The 17,991-nt window shown below is 36.6% G+C and overlaps 2 protein-coding genes and 1 non-coding gene across 3 annotated transcripts; 2 read left to right on the forward strand and 1 right to left on the reverse strand.

The window, feature by feature from the left end:
• Window positions 1-7,901: 7,901 nt before the first annotated feature.
• On the forward strand, window positions 7,902-7,973 carry TRNAM-CAU (transfer RNA methionine (anticodon CAU)). The gene has a single exon. It is a non-coding gene; the product is annotated as a tRNA-Met (tRNA).
• A 1,152-nt stretch (window positions 7,974-9,125) lies between these two features.
• LOC147480094 (COBRA-like protein 4) lies at window positions 9,126-11,916 on the forward strand. Its single transcript, XM_086575852.1, has 6 exons — window positions 9,126-9,327; window positions 9,430-9,509; window positions 9,802-10,258; window positions 10,498-10,645; window positions 10,763-11,040; window positions 11,348-11,916. Exons 1-6 carry the CDS (start codon window positions 9,183-9,185, stop codon window positions 11,629-11,631), a joined length of 1,392 nt encoding a protein of 463 aa, XP_086431978.1. The 5' UTR covers window positions 9,126-9,182; the 3' UTR covers window positions 11,632-11,916.
• Window positions 11,917-12,240: 324 nt separating this feature from the next.
• Window positions 12,241-16,135, reverse strand: LOC147480095 (protein COBRA-like). The gene is made up of 6 exons (XM_086575853.1): window positions 15,831-16,135; window positions 15,253-15,332; window positions 14,436-14,892; window positions 14,062-14,221; window positions 13,676-13,953; window positions 12,241-12,872 (listed from the first exon to the last, which is right to left on the reverse strand). Exons 1-6 carry the CDS (start codon window positions 15,931-15,933, stop codon window positions 12,577-12,579), a joined length of 1,374 nt encoding a protein of 457 aa, XP_086431979.1. The 5' UTR covers window positions 15,934-16,135; the 3' UTR covers window positions 12,241-12,576.
• Window positions 16,136-17,991: the final 1,856 nt, after the last annotated feature.

Consider the following 17,991-nt stretch of genomic DNA (forward strand, 5'->3'; position numbering starts at 1 on the left):
GCAATGGCCTAACGTGAATACTGAAGTAGTCCCATAGTCACATATTGTAACCATAACATATGTTTAGTGGCGCATTGCTTGATTGCTGCTCACTCTATTTGTTGTTATGGCTGTCACAATACAATTTGCAAACAATAACACTGATTTGATGTGCGCTTCTTGGCTGCTACTATCAATATCACTATTGAAGCCGGTACTCCTGAATACTGAAACATGAGTGCAGTTTAGGCATGACTACTACATGAATATTGATGAATGCAGTTTAGGCTTGACTGCTACCTTAATATTGAAGAGTGCAGCTTAGGCTTGACTACTACCTGGAAACATGAGTGCAGTTTAGGCATGACTACTACCTAAATACTGATGAATGCAGGCTTGACTGCTACCTGAATATTAAAGAGTGCATTTTAGGCTTGACTGTTACCTGAAAGATGAATACTGAATAGTGGGGATGTCATTGCTCATACTGTTAAGATGCAAAGGGGGCGCACGCCCTTGGATATGCCTTGTATGAGGGGTGCACGCCCTCATAAAGTGAGTACTCCAAGACATGATGGAATATGAAGACATGAGCACTTTTCCACATATATACATCTCCATATTCTCCTTGTCTCATATACTACTCAATGCCCTCATATCTCCATATTCTCCCCCCTCAAGTTGGAATATACAAGCCCAAGTTGGAACATACATAGACTTCTCTATTCCGACTTGAACTTGAAATAGAGGAAACTAAATACCAACACAAGAAATAGACTAACCATCCCCAAAGTGGAATAACCAACCAATAACCAATACCCACTTAAAAAAAAAAATGCAAAGACAAATTTATACGACCAAAGATCAACCAATGCCCATGTCAAAGAACAATATTGTATTCACCAATAGCTATATTCTCATAACTCATAAAAATTAACAAACGCTGAAGAGGAAAGCAAGAAATACTCAGAGTAAGTGGAAAACTAGTTGGGCATTTTAACAAACACTCGGATGCGGAAACATACATGAACAAGTCATGGAAAACTTGAGCTTTTTTTTTAGCCAAATAGCTTCCAAATAGAGTGCATCAAGAGAAAGGGAAGATCATACCAGCAAATCAGTGGTGAATAGTAACTGTGAATAGTGTTGTAAATAGTAGTGGTGAATAGTGCCCGTGAACAGTATTGTGAATAGTGCTGCAAATAATGGTGGTGAATAGTACCCGTGAACAGTGTCATTAATTAACAGTACCGTGAATAGTTCTATGAACAGTGAACCTAAGAGCATAAAAAGAATAGAATCATATCTGCTCACCGGAAAAGAAAATCTCCAACTCAAAGAAACAATACCACCAAAAAGAATAAAAGACATAAGTTTGAGCCTTATCAACCAATTCAAAGAGCTTCCATAAAGAGTTCATCTAGAGAAAGAGAAGAGTAGATCAGCAAACACCAGCAGAAACGTGTTATTTCATACAGATGGGCGCGCACCTATGATTGAGGGCAAAAGTATAGGCGTTCGCTTATGAATCGAGACAGAAGAACTTCAAACTTTGTTCGTCTCTTCTTATGAGAAAGATTGAAACTTGAATACTCTGAAAACTAAAAAAGAATTAATTTTTTAATTTTTATTTTTTTGTACATTGATTTTGAGGATACCTCTTCTAACATACCACGAAACTTAGATTTGAACCTGATGCTTTGATACCATGTTAGTGGTGATGCTAGGAGAGTTGTGACATTGTTGTAATATGGAAATCAAAAAGGAGAAGAATGGAGAAGAGTGGAGGCTAGGAGAATAGGGTTCGAGAGTATATTTCTCTATCCCTTAGTTCATATATTTATACTTAACTTACTTAGGTGTCAAGCTACTCAAAACAGCAACTACTAAATACGTATCCACACATATAGAAACATGGGATACTTTACATACTTCAACATTTTGTTTTGCTTCCACGTACCCATCACTTTTGGGTCGTATTTGCGTGTGTATGTTAATTAACTTAGCTTAGATGCATGATGTAAGTCGGTTAAGTTGTGGTAACAAAAAGATTCTTATATGGCTATTGAATCAAATCTTAGATTTTGTCAAGTGTTTGACTATTATTTGAAATTTTTAGTATTTGGTCATACTGTTAATAGTAATATTTGTGTTTGGTCCACAAGTAAGTCATGTGTATGGCATGCGCATGACATTTTAGCCATTTCTAGGAAATTATAGATAGAACCAGACGGTCAACTCAAAGTCAACGTTGTCAACCGTCAATTTTGGCCCAAACGCAAATAAACGATCAATTGGTGACCAACTACAACTTATCCAATTAAAAAATGGCACAAAAGTTAAATAGCCCATAAAAAAAATACAGTATCATCTATATAATAAAACAGTTTGGTTTTTAAGTGGTTTGTGTGAAGCCTACATCGGATGGCTAATAGTTAATACAATTAGTATATCTGACGGTGGGCCGACATGATTAAAGAGTAAGTTGATTCCAATTAGGAAACAATCTTTATGAAAACGTACTCAAAGAAATTACTACTAACTTATCTAGAATTTATGAAACTTATCTAAATAACTTATCTAATTTATTTAAATTCTAACTTATCTAAATTTATCTGGAGTTAATCCTCATAGCCTTCTTATAGACAAACTCTCTATAGCCTTCTCCAGACTACCCAACACCTCCTCACAGATTACTTTCTTCTCAATCTTGATCAACGGGCTTCACAGGTATAGTCACTTTCTTCCTTCTTCGCAAACTTTCTATAGAGTATTAGTATAATTGGGAAACTCCCAACACTTACTATATAAACTGTAACGCCCTGATTTTCAGACAATTGAATATTCAGATAAAAGATCTCGATCCAAATATTCAACCATCTAATAAACCAAGACGTGAGCTGTTTTGACTCACATGAGTCCAACTAGAACTAAACTATAAAATACCCACCCCTTTGAACATCTAATTCAAAGAATTTTCGACAGAATTTCCTCTATATTTTCAACATTTCATAAATTTACAACCTGTCATAACCTGAAAACCAAATAATATACTTCCATTTAGGATATTAAAACCTCAACCATAAAGTCAACTACTAAAAGATATTGATTTGTGGCAACGACTACTTAACCATCTCGACAAATGCCAGTTAAATCAAGTAGTTGCAGCGCCCCGAAACCAATCTCTTGCTCTAGATCGGTCTTTCACACTTGGACGCTAATTAACGTCATAATTTCTAAATAATGAATTCTAACATGGATTTATAATTATAGACAACTAACATTATAACTAAACTATTACAAAACAACTTAAAAGAAATCAATTTAGAACTAAAGACATAGCTAAAAGAACCGCTGTAGCCCTCTAAATGCTCTTCACGTTAAAGTTTCCTTAATAAGCATGTACGCCTTCTCTGTCTTATAAGAGCATGTTCATCCCTGTGAACACTCTCTAATACGCAACGGTAGATGGTTAGCCAGTATATAATAATCAATATGAATTAATTTTATTAACAACTGACAAGATTTATTTAACGGCTTACCTTTCGATTACCTCGCAATGTTTGGCTTACCGTTTTTCTTATAAAATCCCCCACGTGCTACTCAATTGAACAAATATTTAAGAACACACTTAAACGATCAACATTAATAACTATTGTTAGATATCACGAACTACTAGATTAAGATCATGCTTAACACGTAGAATCATATGTTAAAACCAAATTAAATAGTAATAACATAGATAAAATAACTGGTTTCCTTGTTACAAGGGTTCCTATGGAAGCGGCTAAGCCGGGTGGCTGCCTACGTACCCGTTTAGGGATCAAGCCAATTGTAGTTCTCCTATTGGGGGTAAGGTTCTATGGGAATGGATTAAGCCATTCCGATGAGGAAGGCAGAATGGGTTCCTCACTCATGTTCTAATATGTAACGTTCATCAACCGATTCCCTACTCAAATCGGTATACCATCTCGTACGTCAATTTACTTTTAATCTTTTGAGGTTTTTCCCGAATTCTCGAGTAACCGCACAATATATATATATATATATATTCAACCTTTAAGTTTGTAATTAAAACAAAATCGAACATGAAGGACACCTCCTCCTGTACGCCTCCATAAAACTTGAATCTTGATTAGCCAAAAGCCAATTAAATACCACTTGCCTTATTTCAAAAGAGCTGGTGTTGAGGAATGCTTGGTAGTATCCTTAATTAGCTTTCTTCCAAATTCCCTGCAGCTGGATAGCATAGAGTTTTGGGTTTCAAAATCAGGTGGTGAAAATTGATACTGCCATGGTTCTTTTTCTTTCTCCAGAAGATCTCATATTCAAGAGAGAGCAAGCGAGAGAGATGGATTTCGAGGGGATCAAAGATATCACTTCGAAGTCTCCCCCCCTCCTTAAGCCATGCGTGGTTATAATAAAACAGGCCCAAAACATATATAAACAACTCATGTAATAGCATAAGCCCATATAATTTACACTAGTAATATAAATAAAGGTCCAAAATACAACAGGCCCAACATAAAATTAACCGTCAATGAAAAACCCATATCCATTAATCAAGCCCGCCAAATGATAAATGTTAAATCTCGCCATATATATAGTACGTAATTATCTAGGGTGGCACTGAACTAACACGTAAAATGACCGGTTTACCAGTAGGTAAAATTCTGGGTCATTACATAAACTCATACAACTAAACACGAAAAGTTTTGAAATTACTACTAACTTATCTAAGAATTCTTCGTTATCAACGCTTATTAGGAAAAGTTTATGTATTACATTGGCTTTTCATAATTCCAGTTATCAACATTGGCTGGCTTATTTGACTGAGCAAACACCAAGCAATTGATTTTTCCCTTCGCACACATAGAATTTGTGTCGAGCGGATTGTACACCTGTATAAACACTGGAACCATATAAGATAACACTTCAATTGATAAGCCTGAAACATCAAAATAACTTTTGGAATGGAAACCATTACTTCATAAATTCTTTTTACTTATTGATTAGATAGATTGTTCATAGGAAAGAAAAAAAAAGGTGAAGCAAGTTAACATTCCCCAAAATATGGCCCTTGAATATGTTGTTAGTGATTAGCATTCAATGCAATCATATTTATTTTGTTTTTTGCTCAACAAGTTATTGATTATCAATATTTTGTAGTCTCCCATGTTCTCATAAAATTTTTATTGTTTTCCATTTTCTCCTCAGCATGGATAAGACACAAACTACTTCTACCAGTGAGCGTGCTGCATTTGCTGAGGTATTTTATCAAGTTTTTTTTTTTCTTTTATTCTTACATGAATTGTTAAACTCCACAATCTATATACAATGTTTGTTTTCTGCTTACATTAATATTGTTAACGTATTTGTATTTTTGCAGGTGGGGAGAGAAATACAATGGGCACGGTAGCAATATAAAATACACTGACAAGTGAGCCGAGCGCTTAGAGGGTGATGGATGGATAAAATGGGGTGACAAGTGGGATGAGAATTTCAATCAATACAGCCAAGGTTTCAAGCAAGGAGAGACTGGTAGGAAGGAAAGTATGGGGAACGGTGGAACCGTACATGGGGGGAAGGTCACAATGGCTCTGGTTAGGTGCACAAGTACGGAAAAAGTAGTTATGGAGAGCACTGGGACACTCATGTTCAGCAGGACACATGGTATGAAAGGTACCCGCATTTCGATTTCCAATATTGCTTTGAGAACTCAGCGCAGCTACGAGAAGTTCATAAACCACCACCTGAAACATCATGAACCCAAGCATCTTTGTTCGATTGTAGAATACTACTTCTTACAACCTCAGGTGGAAGCACAACCGCAAAAGTAGCAATAAAGAATTTGACTTCATTAAGACTCTATAGATAGATGTTATTCCCAAGTGGTGGTAATGGTAGTTAGGTTAATTACCACTTATGGTCTGGCTCTCGTGGGGTTCAAAAGGAAGTCTGGATACTGCAGTAATGAGAGGCCTATCATGGGCATCACCTGATCACCATAATCAATTGCTAGTTGCTCTGTTGCTTGGCACACTATATCTAGGCCATCCAGTTAAGAATCTTTAATTCATTTTTTTTCTTGGATTGTGTTTCCTAAAACTTATTGGCACTATATTATGCATTCGTGAGTGATGGCAAATGAATCTGTAATATTTTATATAATTTTGTTTTCTACATATCTTGCAGGTGACATTGTCTATGTAGTTAGTGACCCTAATTTTTTCAGTTGCTTGGGGAATGGAGACTCTGCCTGCAACAAATAGTTGAAAACAAATAGTTGAAGTATATATATATTAATATATGGAAAACCAAGGTTGTAACAACTGAATGTTTGATGGTGCCAAATATTCTGTATTTTGCCTCCTTGCGTGTCATTGAGTTATACTAGCATCAATTGAACATTTGAGCGTTATGAAATTGGGTTTTATGTGTTGAAGGATATGGATACTTAATTATATTTATCTCAACATTTAGACATTTTGTGGATACTCAAAATTTTGCAGGAGCATGATACGAATAGGCAATGGTACTCACTTTTTACAACATGTTATCCTTCAATTCGTGTAAGCAATGTTCAATATGCTGATCTTATTTGCAGTGCAAGTGTTCAGGTAGGTGTTTGATAGAGAAAGAAAAATGATAATTCATGTTAAAGTGATTTGCTACTTGAAGGTTTGGAGACTTAAGATGCCTCAGGAATCAATGCTCTCGATCGGGGTGGGCTGAGATAACTTAGTTCCATCGACGGTTATCCATAAAGCTTTGTGAGCTGAGAAGAAAGAGGAAATGAATTCTAAGGTTTTATATTACTTTGTTAGATACAAAGTAAATGGTGAGAAACAAAATCAAGAATCATTCAGGTTGAAAACAAGAGTAATTTCTAGATCACGTTACTATACATTCGTATTATAAAAATGTCATTCAAGTTATATCAATTCTGTACGATTATTTGGAAACATATATAATTTTTTATCACCTCTACGAAGACTAGATGTAATTTTTAGTGTTGACACGCAGAGTGTGAAGGCACCCATAATAACTTGAGTGGCATAGCCACGGATTAAATTCTAGTTATATAAAGAATACCAAATGTCTGAACAAGAAGAAAATGGATTGTGCATAGGCGGAGATTCTCATAGATTTGGAAAGACTATACATGTATAATTTTAGGCCAAAAGCCCAAAACATACTGAAATGTAAACTACTCTTACTTCTACTCTTACTTCTGAAGTTGTACGTGGCGAGAGTAGAGATCGTAAAATAACAATGTAAATATGGTCTAGTAATATGACTCAGTGTAGTACTGTAGTGTACACCTGATGATCCCAATTCCCAAGTTTCTGAATATCATAAGTCGGCACCATCTCGATGAGTCTCAGTTGTGTACCAGGCCCCTGGACCATGTATTCCCCAAAACTAGAAGATTTGGAAGAGCCCATTAACTTGTAGGTCCAGCGGGAATAAGTAAGATTGTAATATCATGGACTTATGGGCTCATCTTACCCAAAATGTTTGTGGCTCCTACAGTCTGTATATGTCTTGTAATGACACTGGCCTGGGTTACCCGCTGGAATCATTTGGGACTTTGGGAGTACAATTTTCCGTTCTTCATCCCCTGCGTCAATGTAACGAATTAATGCCATGATTGATCCCACATGGAAAATCTTACCTTGGACAGTTGGACTAGCCCGTTTTAGTACTTGTCATCGGTCCACTTAAACGTTTAAACATATCTGATATGCCATAATGGGCTGGTCTTTTTTTTTTTTACTTGCTGCGTTCATAGGACACCTGGTTATGGGTTTTTATGTACAAAGCCTTATAGTCCTAATCCAACAAATTATCACGGGGCTAGGTTGGGCACTAACTGAACATTTGTTTAAATAAAATACTGCGTAATCCGTATTCAACAAATCAGAGTGGCGCAGCGGAAGCGTGGTGGGCCCATAACCCACAGGTCCCAGGATCGAAACCTGGCTCTGATAATAGAGAAAGCTTCCATGTTGTCCGATTTTGTTTGTCAGTTTTACGCTCATTTTTCAGTTTTATAGGAACCAAAAGACTGGTACTCTAGTCGATCAACCAGAACCGTGCAGTGGTCAGAGGGATGAAGATGGGCTCTTTGGATCGTTCTCACGCATCATTGAAATGGTTGCATGACGGTTAACTGACAGACTCTAAATTTTCACCATCAGTCTCGAATACAATCCATAACGTTTGTGCTCTAGAATGAAACAATCAGTTATTAGTACCATAATTCCATACATCTCTGAATAAGTTCTGTGTTGTACACAAAACCTAAAAGTTTGTGCGCATACATCTGAGAGAGGTGAGCATTTTCTTTTTGGTTCAAGGGTTGGTGTTTCATAACAACCCAGTTAGAGTGGCCTTCACTCTTCATCAGATGGGGAGAGTCCTCTCCTATTTTATTTATTACTCCAACTCTTCCTTCTGTCAGAAACTAGATATATGGCTTAAACTGCACCAAATGCAAGTCAGAATGTATTGAACATTTGGACCAACCCATCTTCTTTTCTTGGTCTAAGCATTGGTGTGAAATGCAAGTCAGAAAAGTAACAAAAGTGAGAGTTCCATGGCAAGTCTCAACATTTCCCAAAATAATAATTTTATGTATTAATACTTTTATACAACAGAATAATAATTATAATAATAAACGTTCATTTTTCTTTTTGGATATTGAAAGGTAGCTGAAACAACCAGCATGTTTGTGACCATATAACATTATCATCGCCTAATTCAAATGATGCTAAATTGATTTGCTATAGTATCAAAACCACGTAAAGTAGAAAAATCGCATAAGGTTGGCGATGAAGTAGCTAGCTCAAACTCTTATGTGCCATGACTAATAATAAACAAAATGACAAGATAACAGCGAGGATTTTTAGTTAGGCAGAGAGGGGGAGGGGGTGGGAATCTGAAAAAGATTGATAGATGAAGGGGCAGTTAAAACACCACAAAATGGTGGGCTGTTGCATTCAAAATCTAGAAATCTCCCGCGTTTATATTTTTCTCTACTTACCAAAGATGTTGCTTCAAGAAACAGCTAGTAGGTAAGCTATCAACCCCACTACACTTTCTGTTCAAACTCTTCTTTCCTTTACTTATAAACTCTACTTCCCTTCATCTCTTCCCTGCTCAACTTGTACGCGCAGATTGTCCTTGGAAGATCAGGCATGGAAAACATCAAAGTTAGAGCTAATCCGAATTCCATGAGAATAGAAGGCAAAGATCAGAGGACAATGCGGCATTTCAACCCGTATCCAAAACATGGACTATTGTTCTCAGTTTTCTTCGCGTTTATGATCTTCTATGGTGCAGGTGAGTTCTAAGTCATAATTTGATTGCTGCCCTTCTGTACCACTTACCCTTTTTTTCCCCTTTGTCCTGTTCATGAGTTTTGGGATCTCTCATTTGTGACAGATGCATATGACCCATTGGATCCGACTGGAAATATCACAATCAAATGGGACGTTGTGTCTTGGACGCCGGATGGCTATGTGGTGAGTGTTTTCAAATTCTTTTCTCCAATTTTCCATCTACCAATATATAGTCAGGCAACAAGCCAACAAGGTACAGTACGACATCATTGTTCTTCAATCTGTAAAAGAAAATAAAGTAAAACAATAACCAAGCAAACAATTTACATGCCACTACGGCACTAATTAAGATCTTCGCACACTATTGTACTGCTAAGAACACTGCTATATCACAATAACAAAACTTTGCATTGTATGTATACAAGCTCGATCAACACAAAAACATTGCTTGATGATTTCTAATATGGTATTGCAGGCAGTGGTTACGATGAACAATTTCCAAATGTATCGGCATATAATGAGTCCTGGCTGGACCTTAGGATGGAATTGGCCTAAGAAAGAAGTTATATGGTCAATGGTGGGAGCTCAAACAACTGAGCAAGGGGATTGCTCCAAGTTCAAGGCTAACATCCCTCATTGTTGCAAGAAGAATCCTATAGTTGTTGACATGCTCCCTGGAGTTCCTTACAATCAACAAATTGCTAACTGCTGTAAGGGTGGAGTAGTAGCATCATGGGGGCAAGATCCTGCAGGAGCAGTCTCATCCTTTCAGGTGAGTGTCGGGGTTGCAGGGACTTCAAACAAGACGGTTAAACTGCCAAGGAACTTCACTTTGCTTGGTCCAGGTCCAGGGTATACTTGTGGACCAGCAAACGTAGTTCCTTCCACCACTTTCCTCTCTCCTGACCGACGGAGAAAGACTCAGGCACTCAGTATGTTTTTTAAACTATATTTTCTAATTTGTTATTCCGTTACTATATTGTTTACAAACTTTAATTTTAAGGAAATTTTGAATTTATGAATGAGATTGGTATCTGAACCCATATTGACTTGCTTGAAGACATAATCAACATTCAAACTTTTGGTAGCAATTATTATTTGCCTGTCTTCTTCTTTTGTTTTTAAATCTTGAAATGGTTATTGACTTCAGTTGTGTTTTGTGGTTCTACAGTGACATGGAATGTAACATGCACTTATTCACAGTTCCTTGCTCGGAAGAATCCAAGCTGTTGCGTTTCTTTCTCATCTTTCTACAACGAAACTATAACTCCTTGTCCTAACTGTGCTTGTGGTTGTCCAAACAAAAGGAATTGTATCAAGTATGCATTTTTACACATACCCATACAAGTGTATATATATATATATATTTTTTTTTTTAGTTTGTCTACAAAAAACACAGAGCAACTACTGATCTGTGATGATGGACGGTATTGTAGAAGCGACTCGAAGCTGCTAAGCAGGGTAGGAGTCAACACTCCAAGAAAAGACAATGCGCCACTTCTGCAATGCACACGTCACATGTGCCCAATCCGGGTGCACTGGCATGTAAAGCTGAACTATAAGGACTACTGGCGAGCGAAGGTTGCCATTACTAATTTCAACTATCGATTGAACTATACGCAGTGGACCCTCGTTGTTCAGCACCCAAATCTCAACAATGTTACTCAAGTCTTCAGCTTCGACTACAAACCCCTTGTTCCTTATCAATCTATTAGTGAGTATACACTAACTTTAAAGGAAATTAGATCTTTCACTCTCTCGGGGAAAGTAGCAAGAACCACCCCAATTTATAAAAGTTCCTTGAAACAAAGAGTTGTCAAGTTGGCCTCTTTAGAACTTTGCAATATCCTGTATCTTCGCTTAGGCCTCCTACGATATAATAATAACTATACAGTAAAGCCAGATATGCAATATTTCCTCTTAGGGTTGGAATACATGTCTACTCCTGAGAATATATAAACTCAACGGCTTCTAAGACACAAAATAAGGCACTGACATCTTTATTTGTGATTGTTCTGCAGACGACACGGGTATGTTTCATGGCATGAAATTCTACAATGACCTACTAATGGAAGCTGGTCCAACTGGGAATGTCCAGTCAGAGGTGCTTCTCCAAAAAGACATAAACACATTCACCCTAAAGCAAGGATGGGCTTTCCCAAGAAAGGTCTACTTCAATGGCGATGAGTGCATGCTACCTCCACCTGATTCGTATCCTTTCCTGCCAAATTCTGGCTATATGGACTCTCTCAGATTTACAGTACTAGCCACATTGGTGCTATCCGTTTTAATGGTTATTCTATAGATAAAACATATCCCAACATTTTCGCAAGTTTTGAAGGAAAGGGAGTTGGTTTTGGAGGGCAATAGAATCTCCGACAAACATAGTCGAATGGAGTTTCAGGTATATACGAAAGATATTTTTATTAACTCCAAATGATAAGGGGAAAATGGAGGATTTTCTTTTAATCAAATGTTTTCTGTACATAGGAGACTGTAATTCCTATATATTGTTTTGACGGGGATCGAGAATTGGAATTTCTATTACATATAAATCCCATATCAAGTTGTGAAGAGTATTTTTAAGTCACTACGTTCTTCACTTTGAGTTTTTCTCTAGCCTCCAACTGCCAAGGTTTAAGATTCAGGAAATTGTGTGCATTTATAAACGGCATTCAATTCACTGATATAATTCTTATATTTTAAACACATGTTCCTCGTATATCACTATTCGAGTAGTATTGTAAGATGTTCCTAAAGAAACCTGCACAAACCATGCACAGTAGTAGAGAGTTCTCCAGTTATGTGATCTCATACAGTCATACATATATTGCCATTAGTGATAGTTTACATTTTCTGCAGTGACGACTTTCGTTAGTGAGAAGCTAGTTATTATCATATAAAGACAATAATAAGGATGTGAATAAATAAAATATATTCATCTGAATAGGTTTATTACAAGAAAGAATAACAGTTTCACTTTTCATGTCCTAGAAAGGAACAAAATATGTAATTTAACATACAATACAACACCAGTGACAAACAAAATGGCTGCCAACTCAATCCTTCAATATGATAAAGAAAATGGTTTACTGTGACGATGAGCTAGAGCGCACCTGAACCAACTTCTATGGTTGAATCCATGGTCCCAGATAAAGACAATCTGCTTTTAGCTTGTCAACACTTTGTGTGATGAAATCCAGTTGGATAATATGGAACTCGTAACTTTTCAGCATGCCAAGATATATTTTTACCAGGCATTAGCCAACAATAAAGCTGAAGATGCCAAGAAAGCCATGACTAGACAAAGCTCGGAGACTACTGGACGGGGACTAGCATTTGGCAACCAGGGATATGCATCTGCAGGTGGCATGACACAGTTATCACCATTGAAATAAATCCGACGAGGAAAAGCCCATCCCTTATCAAAAGTAAAAGTTTCCGGGTCCTTTCGGAAGAGAAATTCAGATTGTACATTCCCCAAACGCCCCGCTTGCATGAGCAAATCATTGTAAAATTTAACACCCCAAAGCATGGCAGTATCATCTGTAACACCAAAAAAATAAAAATAAATAAAATGAAAAAAAAGGCAAAAAAAAAAAAATATTAAAACCTTTGCAATGAAACATACAGAAACTGAGTAGACAAATGAAACTATATTGAATTGAATGAAGTTTAACAAGATATCATTCGCATATATTACCAATTTCTACATTTACACTTAATTCCTAAAATAGTAGTGCTGCCTGATACCAACTCTACTACTAGAACTAGGTTTCTTGGCAGTATTAAATGATTAATGCTCTTAGATTTTGTGATAAAACTGTGAAGAAAATAATATTTGTGTCTTCTATTGACAGGTTACACCAAAGGGTTACCAAGAACTACTAATATATGCAAGTTGAGGAGGTCAAGGAAAAGAAGTTCTAGCCTCGAAGTATTATACAGAAATAACTATGAGTGTCATTGTACTGATATGGGTGTATGGACAACTTGTGTGCCAGGCATCATAGCTTAACAGACACGCCTGAAAATTCTAAATGCCGAATTAACACCCTCAGAAAATAAATAATAAACCAGAACAAGAAATTGATCACACCAAGCAGTACTGAACAACCACAAAATGGAGAATGGTTTAGGCAGTGAATTTTTCAATCAGATTAACCATGGCTGGATGATTTTTCCAGTGTGAAATCTCTCCAGAAACTTCAGTTTACTGTTGAATGCTTGGGGATGACTTTTCAGTATTCTTACCATGGAATTACACCAGATATTCCCCTATTTACTCCTAAACTTAAGGACTGGATGCGGTACCAAAAGAAATATTAAAAACATAACATTCAACTTACTTATGGAAGCATAAGGCATTAAAGACTTGTAATTGAAGCTGAAGATCTTTGTCAGATTGTTGAGATTAGGGTGTTGGACGACCAAGTTCCACTGTGTGTAGTTCATCCTATAATTGAAGTTTGTAATTGTGATCTTCACCCGCCAATACTCTTTGTAGTTGAGTTTTACATGCCAATGAACTCGGATTGGGCACATATGGTTGGTACACTGGACTAGAGGCGTATAGCTATTTTTACCTTGGCCGGCAATAGCTGACTCTAAGTAAGGCGAGTCTCCCCTTCAAAAAAAAAATACATCAAAATAGTCAGCAAACCTCCAGACCATATGAAAAAATCAGATGAAGTAAATAATGTTAGTTGATCAACAACAACAACAATAAACATACATGACACAGCTTCCTGGCTGAGTTATGTTATTTTGACAGCCACAAGTGCAAGTAGGGCAGTCGACAATTGTATCATTGTAGAAGGAAGAGAGCGAGACACAGCAGGTAGGCGTCTTCTGTGATAGGAATTGTGAATAAGTGCAGGTAATATTCCAAGTCACTGCAAGAAGTGAGATTTGCCAGGGAAAATTAACATCATTCAATCTCAAATCCGTAAAGACAAATAATTAATCTTAGAAAAGAGAGAAGAACGCCACCAAAATTTCCAGATCATTATAGCTGATATAAATTTAGAATAGTCTGAAGATGTTACTAATATGTTATTACTATGTTAATTACAATTTACAAATTAAACTCTTCACGGTGCAACTTACTCAATGCTTGTGTCACTCTTCTTAGATCTGCCGTGACAAATTTACTTGATTTCACAATCTTTGCAGGTCCACAAGTATACCCAGGACCTGGAGCTTTCAACGTAAAATTCTTTGGAACTTTAACTGTCTTGTTGGTAGTTCCTGCTGCACCTACACTAATTTGGAATGAGCTTGCCGCATTTCCAGGATCCTGGGCCCAAGAATTGAGTACTCCTCCTTTGCAGCAATTTGCTATCTGCTGATTGTATGGAGTTCCCGGCCATAAATCCACGACCATTGGGTCCTTCTTACAACAATGAGGAATGTTTCCTTTAAATCTTGAACAATCACCCTGCTCCGTTGTTTGGCTTCCCACCATGCTCCAGATTACCTCCTTTTTTGCCCACGTCCATCCCAATGCCCATCCTGGTGCCTGAATATGACGATACTGCTGGAAGTTGTACATTGTAACTGTTGCCTGTCCAGTTTCAACATTGCATGGAAGATTTGGAATTAATTACATGAATACCAAATAACTCGTGGACCGACTGATAGTAAACCAACACACTCACCCAGGTATAAAGATGAACCAGAGGAGTACAAATAAGTCAAGAAGAAGATATTTACACTTCTTGACTTATCTGTACTATAAACACACAGCAATGATTAAATACTTTTTTTTTTTTTATAAAAAAATTAACTATAGACTGAGAATGCACGACTGAATGTGACACTGCACCAGATTCAGGTATCAAATTACCCTAACATAACTGAAATGGCACAACTTATAACAAGCAGGACTACGAAATGTGCTTCTGCGTGGGGAGAGTATACTTACAACATAACCATCAGGAGTCCAGCTCATGATATCCCATTTGATTGTGATATTTCCATTTGGATCAAGTGCATCATAAGCTTCTGAAAGAAAAGACAAACAAACAATTTCAAAACATCAATGACGTGATTTGAAAACTTGTTTTATTAGTAGTATGAAAACATCAATTTTCCAAGGTCTGTCAAACATTGATACTGAATCAAGCTACACATCAAGAAATTCATGAATATGATACACAAATCTATTCAAAGTGTGTTTAAGACTCTGGAATGAGTTGGGAATGACCGAAAAAAAATGCAAACACACACATTTAATCAAACAAATAATAGTAAATCACCACAATCTTCTCATATCCCAAGTCCTAACACACTCTAAATACATCTTAAAACAGCCCATGAATATAAACAAGAAAAGGATCAAAATGTATAAAATTACATTATCCTCATCATAACACCAAATCTACTAAACCCAAGTTCTATGTCAGTAAATTATCACCATGTAATCCATTTTCCAATCATTAACACAAAAAATGCAAGCTAAATTCATGAACAAAATAAATCTACATAATTCATAAGTTATACCTGTAGATGTGAAGGTGAAGCAAGAAAACAAGAACAGTAACAAAAGAGTGTAACAGGAAAGTTGTGAAATGGATCTGGTAATGGAGAATAAACTGAACCCCATTTTCTGTTACAGACTTTGAAAGTGAGTTTTTTTCTTGTTTTGAGATCTGCACTGTGCTGCTCTCTCTCTCTTCAGTGTGAGCTGAACATCCTTTTTCAATTTATATACAATAATTCTTTCACATTATATTAACTTTTAACAAACTATACTCATTATCATAAGTTAGTTTTGTTTGTTGTGTTAATTCTAGATTGCCTGGCTTGTATTACACCATTTACAGTACTTATAGTCTTATACATACATCATCAATCAAAGTGAAATGACTACTCAACTCTCTCGCGTCTTTATAAATAACTGCTTCTAACTGTACAAAATTTACAGTGAAAACAAGATGATGGAGGGTATTATAGTAAACAACAACACTATAACTCAACAACTGCTGACAGTGCTTATTATAGTGGGTTGTGGCAATTGTCTTATTCCTTCCTAACTTTTTTGTGTCGGTGGAGAAAAAGGGCAAACTGTAAACAGGAAGCTTTATTATTTTCTGCATCACCAATCATTCAGTTTTCCCAAACTGAGTCAACGACATTTGAAAGATCTTGTTTTGTTTATTGTATGGGTTAAAAATATGACTTCCTAGTAACTATCTCGGCATGTCGGCAGTGCACCCGCAAATAGGTAAAAGCCAACAGTTAGTAGTATGCTACTATGCTGGGAAGACAACGACAGAAGATGCTTAGCGTTAAAAAACAAAGGGGGGATTTCACTGCAAGTACCACTTATAACTTTTCAGGATAAATATCATCAGACTTACCAAACCAAAAACCAGACTAACTACGGAGCCCGAGTAAGACTAACTTAATCAGTGTAAACTAGTTTTCAAACCCATTCCTACGAACGGTGCCGTTATATATTACATTACTAGCTTTCGAATCAGTTATACAAACGGGTAGGGCTGTTCACAAAAACCGGAAAACCGAACCGAACTGCACCGAATTGGCCGGTTCGGTTGGTTTCTAACATAGCCGGTTCGGTTATCAGTTTGTAAAATAAGAACCGACTGACTCCGGTTCGGTTACAGTTTGTAGACTCGGTTAACCGACTTAAACCGAACCGAACATTTATTAAACATATTTTACCATTTATAGCCTGCTGAATGAATAGTTGGTTAACCAATTTCAGAATTTAGCACGTGACAACCCTTTTAAATAACTTGAATCAATACATTTATTGAGACTTTATTCTCTGATGGATTCATATGTCTCCCATGTGGGACTAAATTTACGTTCTACTAAAGTTAATTCCATATTTCCATCTCTATAATCCGCCATTGAAGTTTTGTTAGGACTTGAACCAAAACAAACACATTCTCTCAAAGTCTCTATAACCTTTCAAAACAAATGTAGACTATCAATATTCTCATTATGAAGCTCAGTAGCTCTCAAGTTCACACTATTAGTTCATTTCTTTAGGCAATAGTTGTGTCTACTTTTGCTAGAAATGATGTGCCAATTAATGGGTTCTACAATTGAAGCTTTGGTTTTTTGGGGTTTCCCCTTCAATGCATGTAATAATTTTTTTCCTCGTCACCATCAAATTACCATTTGGTTAATGGAATTGAATCAATTGGAGCAAAACCCAAACTCATACAAGACCCATCACCCAGTGTTAACAATAAAATTGTGTATGTAATTGAAATTGAAGGTGGAAGAAAGAAACAATAGAAACTATGTTAAAAATGGGGTTGGTTAATAAGTTGGTTCAATTGCAATGATTATAATTGAATGAATGTTTGATTGATGTATTAAGAAGATAAAGAGATAATTGAATTATAAAGTACTAGATGTGGGTTGACACTTCCAACAAGTGTGAAACACTCATAAACTTCAAAGGCGAGCTCAGCTGCTCAGGTTCACTTTAGTCCCACATTCTCAAAAAAGACAACACTAGAACACAAGTAGTTATAAATATTGAGGGCCTTAGCTTCTCATTTAACATTACAGTCCAAGACTTGTCTAAAGTGGACGTCAGATGGGCTTGTTTTCCGAGGCCCATGTAGTTGTAACATAATATTAATGGGAAATTTCATAACCGAAATTTAGAACCGAACCGACC

This window comes from Coptis chinensis, chromosome 8, assembly GCF_015680905.1.
Source record: "Coptis chinensis isolate HL-2020 chromosome 8, ASM1568090v1, whole genome shotgun sequence".
Classification (NCBI taxonomy): domain Eukaryota; kingdom Viridiplantae; phylum Streptophyta; class Magnoliopsida; order Ranunculales; family Ranunculaceae; genus Coptis; species Coptis chinensis.

Excerpts from the sequence above, each read along its gene's own strand:
- LOC147480094 (XM_086575852.1), top strand. The coding sequence starts at position 9,183 with ATGGAAAACATCAAAGTTAGAGCTAATCCGAATTCCATGAGAATAGAA. Across the intron at positions 10,259-10,497 it reads GAGAAAGACTCAGGCACTCA|TGACATGGAATGTAACATGC; the intron begins GTATGTTTTTTA and ends GTGGTTCTACAG. Across the intron at positions 10,646-10,762 it reads AACAAAAGGAATTGTATCAA|AAGCGACTCGAAGCTGCTAA; the intron begins GTATGCATTTTT and ends ACGGTATTGTAG.
- LOC147480095 (XM_086575853.1), bottom strand. The coding sequence starts at position 15,933 with ATGGGGTTCAGTTTATTCTCCATTACCAGATCCATTTCACAACTTTCC. Across the intron at positions 14,222-14,435 it reads AAGAGTGACACAAGCATTGA|TGACTTGGAATATTACCTGC; the intron begins GTAAGTTGCACC and ends CACTTCTTGCAG. Across the intron at positions 12,873-13,675 it reads AATGCCTTATGCTTCCATAA|ATGATACTGCCATGCTTTGG; the intron begins GTAAGTTGAATG and ends TTGGTGTTACAG.